This window comes from Taudactylus pleione, unplaced genomic scaffold (assembly GCF_031769625.1).
Source record: "Taudactylus pleione unplaced genomic scaffold, aTauple2 ptg000019l, whole genome shotgun sequence".
Lineage (NCBI taxonomy): Eukaryota > Metazoa > Chordata > Amphibia > Anura > Myobatrachidae > Taudactylus > Taudactylus pleione.
In genome coordinates, this window is record NW_028284421.1 from 13525717 (window position 1) to 13535594 (window position 9878).

The window sequence follows — 9878 nt, forward strand, 5'->3', positions numbered from 1 at the left end:
AGACCTGTACATAGGAAAACGCAGGGGATTCTCCAGTTGGCCGGAATCCCCCACCCACTACACGGCCACCGCCAGCTCGAATCAGTAGCACATTAGTAGTAGCATGTAATACAACTGTACTTTAGCTGTGGCCGCAGCATGCAGTACAAGGGATATAACTTAGCTGCCGCTCTTGCCCAGAGGCAGCATATTATACTACCAAATATGTTGTGTGTGGAGAGCAGGTCCCAGTAAGATAAGACTGGTGTCTTACCATGAGGTAGGACAATGTGTGCTTCGAAAGCTTATTTCTGTATCCTGCTGGTTATATTATGTGTGTATATTTATTATGGAATGTTTAACCTTTTTTGACCACTTATGTTATTTTTATGAGATAACATTTAGAGTTTCTTTTTTAGACTTTCTCAACTACATTCTATAATCCACACTATACAATAATTTCTTTACTAAACTTGGTCTTCAGGGATCTCTATCAGTGCATGTTTTCCAGATCTCCTATCACAATTGAAATAATTAGCACCACTTGAGGCTCTATTAAAAGGAGTCAGCCAGCACTGTACACCCAACTAGGAGAGCTGGAAAACATGTACTTTTAGGGGTACATGAGGACTGTGTTTGCTAAACATAGCTATAGACAATTAAGTAGAGTTAATTATTAATATTACTATCCAGTGGATAATGAGACCAATGTGTACATATATGTCCAGGGCTGGTGGTAGGTTATTCTATCTCTCACCCAGACTTGCTCTAATACTCTGCAGAGCAGGGGACAAGGATTGTAGAATAATGCCTACATTTGGGGGAAAAAAAAAAACCACTCAGCTCAGACGGGTCGGCCTTACTGCTGCTTCTAATGTGATCGCTGGCCCTTATATTACTTACACAGCACTTTGTATGAGGCAGGCTATAGCTTGTTAAATGCTGATTATGCCCTTTTCATGGGCTGGTCACACTCACTCTTTAATCAAACATTTGGAAACCCCCCTCTAGAAATCCTGCATTTGCCCCTGCTGTGTAACAGTTTTGTGTTGATTGTCCAAAAATCAATCTGTTAATCTAAAAATAAAAATGTATTGCATTTATGTCAAAGGTCATTACACTGCTTTTATAAAATGAATGGATTTAATTTTCTTCTTCAGGAATTCATGGGGAAGGATCCACATTCTCTACTCTTTATGGCTTATTCATGTGGGATATAGTCTTTATGGAGGGGATCACTGATGTCTTCAGAAACGCCTATCAGGTATTGTTCATTTGATTTTTAGAAACTATCCAGCCATCTGTGTATAGCATGATACAAAGGTTCCCAAATGCCCAGCTGCTGAGCATATAAGTAGCAGTGTCTCCTATTTTGCAGTCATTTCCTCTGGATCTCTACACAGACCGTTTTTATGAGAACAGAAAGGAAGCCATTGATAGTCGGCTAAGACTTCTACAGGAATCTCCCCCTGAGATTCTACATGAGCTGATGGCTGATGTATGGAATGCACATGAAGGAGAAGCTGCACTTGTAAGCTGGGAACGCTTCTCCTCCCTACAGCAGGCCCAGGTATTTCTTTAGCTGGGTGGGATAAAGTGCAGTTACATAATATGATATGATCCTTAACAAACACTATAAAAATGTGGTTACAGCTATATCCCCCAATTAATAATGTTTGCACATTTATCATGCTGAATAAAATGAGATGTAACTGACGATAGATGATAGTGAGAGATAATGAGTATTTTGATAATTACGGCACAGCATAATACCACCACATCACGGTTTATGGAAATAGTATAAAGACTTTCCTCATTAACCTCTATTTAGCAACACTGTGTTCTCTTAATAATATGATGTGTAAAATTGGATTGTACATGAATGCAAGTTTGTGCAGTTTAGGCAGTTGCCCATCATGTACCAGTTTATAAAGTACTTTACTGATACTGCACAGACCTCTGTCATGTACAGTATAATTTATTCATTAACAACGGTTTATGTAGCGCCCGCTCTATAGCATACTTTCTAGGGCTTTACTTTTAGGTACTGGTTTCAGACAGTGAATTATGAACAGAAACAATTTGCCTGAGTTCTACAGGGCAATTCAATTGTTAGAGACAGTTGGCTCCAGTCTAAAGTGGCCGGGAGATAATTTGGTTGTTTGTACGACCAGAACGTGCTGGTTGCGACGGGCACATTCCCATGCCCTAATGCACAGGATTGGTATTATTAAACGGCTTCTCCTGTGCAAAGTGACGGACGCCCTGCAGTTAACAACCCAAAACCCCTTCTTCAGGCTGATTTCTGCTTGCAACTCAGGAGAGTGCGAGCAGAAATCTGCAATAACTGCAGCCTGAGGGCTGGTTGCCCAAAACAATTGAACTAGCTCTCGGCCACTTTAGATGGGAGTGAATTACATAGAAACATAGAATTTGACGGCAGATAAGAACCACTTGGCCCATCTAGTCTACACCATTTTTAAAATTTTTTACCTCAACCCTTATTGATCCTTACTTCTTCTGAAGGATATCCTTATGTCTATCCCATGCATGTATAAAATTGCTCTACTGTCAGCCTCTACCACAGTATTCGAGATGAGGACGTACCAATGACCCATACAGTGGTATTATCACTTCTTTCTTTCTACTACGGATTCCTCTCCCTATGCAACCAAGCATCTGACTTGCCTTCCTCATTGCTTTGTTACAATGTTTGCTTGCCTTTAAGTCACCTGAAATAGTGACTCCTAGATCCCTTTCCTCTTCAGTAGTTTCCAGTATAGTGCCATTAATACTATATTTAGCCTTTGGATTTTTGAAACCCAAGTACATGATCTTGCATTTTTTTGGCATTAAACTGTAGTTGCCACGTTGTTGACCATTCCTCTAGTCTACCTAGATCATCAATCATTTGTTTTATCCCTCCTGATGTGTCTACCGTGTTGCATACCTTTGTGTCATCTGCAAAAAGGAATAGTTTCTCTTCAATACCATTTGCAATGTCACAAATAAAGATATTAAAAAGCACTGGTCCAAGTACAGATCCCTGAGGTACTCCACTGGTAATATTTCCCTCTTGAGACTGCACTCCGTTTACTACAACTCTCTGTTTCCTATCCTGCAGCCATGATCTTATCCATTCAACTATCATTGTATCCAATCCCATGCTTTCCAGTTTATTTAACAGTCTGCGATGTGGAACAGTGTCAAAAGCCTTACTAAAGTCTAGATAAGCTATATCTATGGCCTCCCCTTTATCTATTTCCTTAGTCACCCAGTCAAAAAAGTCAATACGATTTGTTTGACATGATCTCTCCCCAGTAAATCCATGCTGTTTGGGATCCTGCAAATTGCTGGATTTGAGATAATCTATGACTCTATCTTTTAAGAGTGTTTCCATCAATTACCCTACTACTGATGTAAGGCTCACTGGTCGGTAGTTGCTTGCCTCTTCCTTGCTCCACTTTTGTGCAGTGGGGCAACGTTTGCTCTTTTCCAGACCTCTGGAATTACTTCAGTAGCTAGTGACTGGTTGAATAATTCTGTTAATGGTGTTACCAGCACCCCTTTAAGCTCATTTAGTATCCTTGGATGTATCCCATCTGGCCCCATTGATTTATCCACTTTCAGTTTTGAGAGTTCTGTTAGTATCTTCTCCTCTGTAAATGTGCTTGTTCCTACCTCATTTTTCTGATCACACCTGCCACTTAACTGTGGCCCCTTTCCCTCTCTCTCAGTAGTGAATACTGAACAAAAGTAATTATTAAGATGATCAGCTATTACATTGTCTCCCTCAACAAGACTCCCTCTTTCTGTCTTTAGTATTTTTATTCCACCTTTTGTTTTTCTCCTTTCGCTTATATACTTAAAAAAAAGTTTTGCCCCTTTACCCAATTCTCTCAAACAATTAAAAACGCGCCCTAAAACTGTTACTGTATGTACAGAGGTGTTACATGACATTACTAATGAGCATATGAGATTGGGAAACTTTTGGTAAAGCAAATATAATCAATGTACAGTAGAGGAATTGGATGTTTTTGACAAATGCACATGTGGTGCCAACATGCAGCCCTTAGTGCTTGTTTTTTAACAGTATGGTCTTCTGGTGGTTCTGTAATATTGTGGATCACAATTTCCTGGCATGGTTTGGGTGGGATGTAGTTAATAGAGCGGTGGACTAAATGCCACAGGTCATTATATCCCAACACCAGAAGACCGGCAAGGGACAGAAGATAGGTGTCGAAATACCGACGCCTATCTTCATCCCGACGTTGGGGTGCCGAAGGACGCCGGACCGATCGAGGTGAGTTTGGCCGTCCCTGGCACTTAGCAGGGGGGGAAGGTTAGGTTTAGGAACCCCCCGGGGAGGGTTAGGCTAGGGGAAGGGGGTGTTAGAGTTAGGCGCTGCTGGGGGGAGGTTAGGTTTCGGGTGTGGGGGAGGGGGGGCAAGGTTTCGTGTGTGGGGGAGGGGGGGCTAGGTTTAGGTGCTCCCGGGGGGGACTTGGGTAGAAAGATCACTGCACTGGACTTTAACACATATAATCAAAGAACAAATAGTAGAACCCCTTTAAAATATCGACTTAGTATAATATAGTACTAATATCTCTCTTAGAAGTATTGGATAAGGGGGTATTACCACTGAAATAGATACAGTATAAACAGCTTCCAATTTAATTTTGGGGGAATAAAAAGAAATCTGTACTACCTATATGATATTTAAAATATAACTTTTATTAATATTTCTTAAAAGTCAAAAGATTATTTAAAACAATGCATTTGCTCAGTGTGAAATAAAAATCAGAAGGTGAAGGAAAAATAAAAATGTGTTTCAAACCTAGGAGGCATACACAGAAACTGTCCATTAAAAAATTGTTAAAAACTATTTATATTAAATATTTATTGCTGTTTTAGTATAACTATAATATTTATTATATAGTTATATGTTAATTACAACATAGTTATAGCAGCAATAAGAGAGACTTTTTGTAATACATAATTAAGATTGATGCTGTACATTCATGGATACTATTTGAGACTGCTTACCAGTGCAGTTCATTCCTTCTCAGAATAAACAAGAGACAAATTATATGATCATGTGAAATTTTTCAAATGAAGGGATCAAATATTGGCATAGTGTTGAAATAATAAATATAAAAGTTATACTAAAACAGCAATAAATATTTAATATAAATAGCTATTAGCAATGGACATTTTTCTGTGGATGCCTCCTAGGTTTTAAACACATTCTTATTTTTCCTTCACCTTCTGATTTTTATTTCACACTGAGCAAATGCATATTTTAAATCTTTTGACTTTTTAGAAATATTAATAAAAGTTATATTTTAAATATCATACATGTAGTACTGGTGTGCACCAAGACAATTTTTTTTTTTTATTATTATTTTGGAAGCTGGGTATACATGGTTTGGGTACAGTCATTATAATTGATCTTGCATTCTAAGTCATCATTTCCACACCATACTCTTACTTTGGAAGTGCTTTCCCAACGGGAGGAACATCTTCCAGGATCACATGTCCCCATTCAGATCACAATGGTTTCATGAGCATGATGCTGGTGTTTTCCATATGTCAAGAACTTCTCAGTGCCTTGAACTTGGTTGAGTACTTATTATCGCACAATGGTGAGGCTGTGTCTTACACCACTATGAAGGAATTGTGGATGAATGGTGATACATCCTTTCTGCACAATTCCTCACATTGGTAGGATCAGTTCCATTGCAATTTCAACGTGTGCTGGCCACAAAGCGCTATTAAGTGAATTTATATTATTTTTGTCCACTGCATCTTTTCTTGATAAATGTTTGGGTTTATCATTGAATATTTTGAAACACATTTTACAGTTTGGATAATTATTTTTAATGTAATTATCTCGTGTTTTTTAATCCATTTTTATTCCAGAGTCTGGTGTCTTGTCTTGGTGGACCCTTGTTAAGTGGGATATGCAGGAAAATGTCCAAAGATATCCGTCATTGCAAAGGAGGGCTCCCTGATCTAGTGGTATGGAATGCGCAAAAGAAGATATGCAAGGTGAAAAGTACCCTTTGTATTTAGTTGTTACATTTCTGCTTTTACATAAACAGAACATCCAGAAGGATAAAATGGTGCATGGCCTACATCACAAAACGTACCAGGAAAGACTAAAAGATCTTAATATGTATAGTCTGGAGCAGAGAAGGGAAGAGGGGACATGATAGAAACTTTCAAATATATCAAGGGTTTGACCAAGAAACATTCTTCAAAGGAGTAGAAGTATTGGAACACGTGGACATGCACAACTGGAAATCTGAGGAAAGGGTAGTGGATAAGTGTGTTATAGCCTCCCATCAGAGGTGGTAGAGGCTAAGACAGTAGAGCAATTTAAACATGATTGGGATAGGCATCAGAATATCCTTAGAAAGAACGGAGGATCACATAGGGTTTGAGGTTATCATGAGAATAAAATAGGGGCAGACTAGATGGGCCAAGTTGTACTTATATACCAACAAATTCTATGTTATAGGGGCTGAGGGCCTGATTCAGAGACGCTCGTAAGCGGCTGCTCGTTCGCTCCGAGCGATGTTCGCACATCTGCGAATGCGTATGGGTCGTAATGCGCATGCGCCAACCAATCATTGCGGTCGGAAATTGTGTGCTCGCAAAATAGCGAGTGTCTGCTAATTTGAGTGACAGGATGAGGCGTTTGTGGGTGGTAACAGGGGAAGGTGCTTGAAAACGGGGAGTGGAGATCCGAACGCAGGCGTGCCAAACGGTCAAAACGGGCGTTTGAAGGGTGTGCATAATTAACACAGCAGCGTCATCGGCCACGTCACTTGGTTGTCTCTTAGCCTGAACTGTTCGCATGATTGCGGTAGGAAAATCCAACCACAAGCACTGCGAGCAGTTCAGACGCCTTTCGATGTACTCGATTAATCTAACAAATAGCGGAGATGACGTATGATGCGAACGGCAAACGGGCGTCTTTACAAAATAGAGAGTGCATGTTTCGTTCGCTCGCTCAGACATAGAGGCGTCAACAGACCGCAAAGAGCAAGCGCTCAATTTAAATAGCCGGCCCCTTTTTCTGAACGACCGTTCGCAAATAGCGTCCGGCTCTGAATCAGGCCCTGATTCCATTAAGCCTAAGGTTCCATTGTAGCTTTGCACTGTGTATCTCCATGGGATGTTTATGGCCATGAATATTGCTCAGAAAAATAAGCAATATTTTATGTGCTGCTATTACTGTAAATGTGCTGAAAAGCATACTATGATACAGAGGTGGACGCACGGTCACAAGCGGCCCGAGTTGCACTACGCATGAGTCCTGGTGGTTACTGCGGTGGGACGCAAATTAATTTGGACGCAGAGATAGACAATTTGAGTGGCCGGTCCTGGTTAGTAAGGTGGGTGATCAGCTACACATGGGTGTGTTTTGTTTTTTTTGCTGTTGCACTGGCGGCCATGTTTTCCGACAGACATTCTGAGCAACCATAGGGCTGCTCTAATGTCCAATGGTGCGCAAAGCGGCAGATTTGAGTCGCAGCCGGTTGGCGCCTCTGTACGAATTCCAATGGCTATGGCATTAGCATAAAGACACAGTCGCACTGTGTAAAAAGATGCGGCTGCATTACCACCCACCTCTGAATCAGGCCCTGTGTGAGGCCACAATATGACCTTGCACTTACTTGAATTGGCCCAAGTAGGGTGCAAACCTATGGAAAACCAAAAGGGGCAATAGTCCCTGCAATGTGGGGAGCTATGTTGTATGACCGGACCCCAACATCACTGAAAGAGAAGTCAGCATTTTATTGCAAGTGTCTTTTCTTATACTCAGTACTGCTCTTTTGTTTTTTTAAACCAAAAAATGCTGTTTGCCCATTGATAAAGGTCCTGTACTGTCCTTGTTCTGTGTCCCAGGACACTTTTTATTTTGTAGAGGCGCATATCCTGCCCTAGTCTATTCTGCCTTACAGGCTTGTCGTATGCCTTTAATTTCAGTGTTAGTTATTACAAAAACTCTAAACATATGAGTTACACTGAAAGCTTATTTTAGAGATATTATATCCGGCTACATTTGTTTCCTGAGCCAGAGGCTAAATAGGCTGCTGCACATCAGCCAAACACAATGGGGTCATTTCAAGCACCTGTGAATTACTCGTGGCCATATACTACACTTATGGCACGTCCAGCCCTGTAGGGCTTTAAGCAAAAATGTGCAAGTTCTGGCCACGAGAGGCGTGAGTTTCGGTGTCTGCATGGAAGCGCCGTTGCAAGAACAACTCACACCCTTCGTGGGTAATTGAATCAACCCCAGTCTGAGTAAAATCGCTTTTGTTAAAGATTCACTTCTGGGTTCACTTCCAGTTATCGTTCACCATTTTTAAATAGCTGCTTAGGTGAACGTGATCCATTAGAAGCTGCAAGAACCCTGTTGTGTCCTTATTTAGGTTGTGGTTCCCTTCCCCTCCTTCTGCATTACACTGCCCCAGCTTTTACAGGGTCTGTGAAACAAACATCTGAGAACCAAGAACAAAAGATTAGGGAGCAGCCATTTACATGCTGGGCAGTGTCTTTTATCCCCCACACTGTGTGTGAATGCAGCTTTAATTTCTCATTTACTCAATTTTATAAATTAAAAGGGTTGCAAAAGCCATGCATTACTTACAGTGATGCCTACTGTCCCATTTCATTGATTACTAGGACAATAAGGGGCATATTTCATTGTGCGCGAGGTAAAATACCTTGCACCCAATTTTGGATTACCGCAGATATGCGCGCTCCCGATACCCAATTTATAAAAAGTGGTCGCTGGGTTTTCAGCTCTGAAAAACCTGCGCCGCGTAAATTAAATAAATATTTGGCACTTACCTGCCCAGGGGTCTCCGTGGCTCCCGGTGGCCTCCCCTCTATCTTCTCACTGGATAGGGGGATGCTGGGAAGGGCAAGGGCTGCTGGGAGATCAGTGCCCATTCCGGGGGGGTACACAAACACTGGGGGTGGCCACACAAACCAGGTGTCTCACTCATACACACAAACCCTGACACACTCACTCTGCTGCAGAAGACCCGGGTTCCGACGCTGGATGAAGAAGACAGCGCTGCAGAACGTAAGTAATTAAGGACTAATTAAGCTAATTGGAAACCTCCAATTGCTTAATTAGTCCTCAGAGGGGGTACCACAGGGGTGCCAGAGCAAGTCCTGGTGATTTTTCCTACAATGAACGATTTTGGGAACAATCACACTTGCTCAGGAGGAGCGAGAATAAAAACCTCCCAGCGCGTAAACAAAGAAAAAACCCGCACCTGCAAGAAAAACCTCGCAGGTACTGTTTTTTTGCTGTTCTTGCACCCGATTGAATATGCCCCTAAGATTTACATTGCAACAGGTTTGCTAACACTGGGCAATTTTTTTCACCTTCATATAATGTTTCACAAGATCATTACTTATCGTGTATCTTATGTAAATATTTTTCCTGTGTGTTGCAGATGGTGGAGGTAAAGGGCCCCAATGATCGCTTGTCACATAAGCAGATGGTTTGGTTGCATGAACTGAAGAAGATGGGTGCGGATGCAGAAGTGTGTCATGTTGTTTCCATTGGGTCTAAGAGTAACAGGCTTATGTGAACGTTGTGTAAACCAGCACACAGTATCTTAAGGAATAATTGCTTTTCTTTAATAAATGAACTTCAACAATGGAACTTGTCGTCTTTTATAAACTAGGGCTAAACTTTAAAATAATGTAATAGTCACAGCTGTGTTGTGTGACCTTCCTGTTATATAGCCTTCTCTTCAGCTTCAGCCACTCTTACCAACATGCAAGCTAATAATGTCAGGGGGGCAATTCAATTAAAACCAAAACACTTGCTGTATGCAGTTGGAAGAGTGGCACTTCACAGACATGAC

General features: G+C 41.2%; 1 protein-coding gene across 2 annotated transcripts in view; it reads left to right on the forward strand.

Annotated features, from left to right (window-relative positions):
- The window catches only part of FAN1 (FANCD2 and FANCI associated nuclease 1), a 34795-nt gene extending 25133 nt beyond the window's left edge, over positions 1-9662 (forward strand). For both annotated transcript variants that reach the window (XM_088445515.1, XM_088445518.1), the window contains exons 11-14: positions 1140-1243; positions 1358-1549; positions 5899-6027; positions 9462-9662. In XM_088445515.1, coding sequence (XP_088301641.1) covers positions 1140-1243; positions 1358-1549; positions 5899-6027; positions 9462-9599 — 563 coding nt within the window. In that variant the 3' untranslated portion in view covers positions 9600-9662. The remainder of the gene's footprint in view (positions 1-1139; positions 1244-1357; positions 1550-5898; positions 6028-9461) is intronic.
- Positions 9663-9878: the final 216 nt, after the last annotated feature.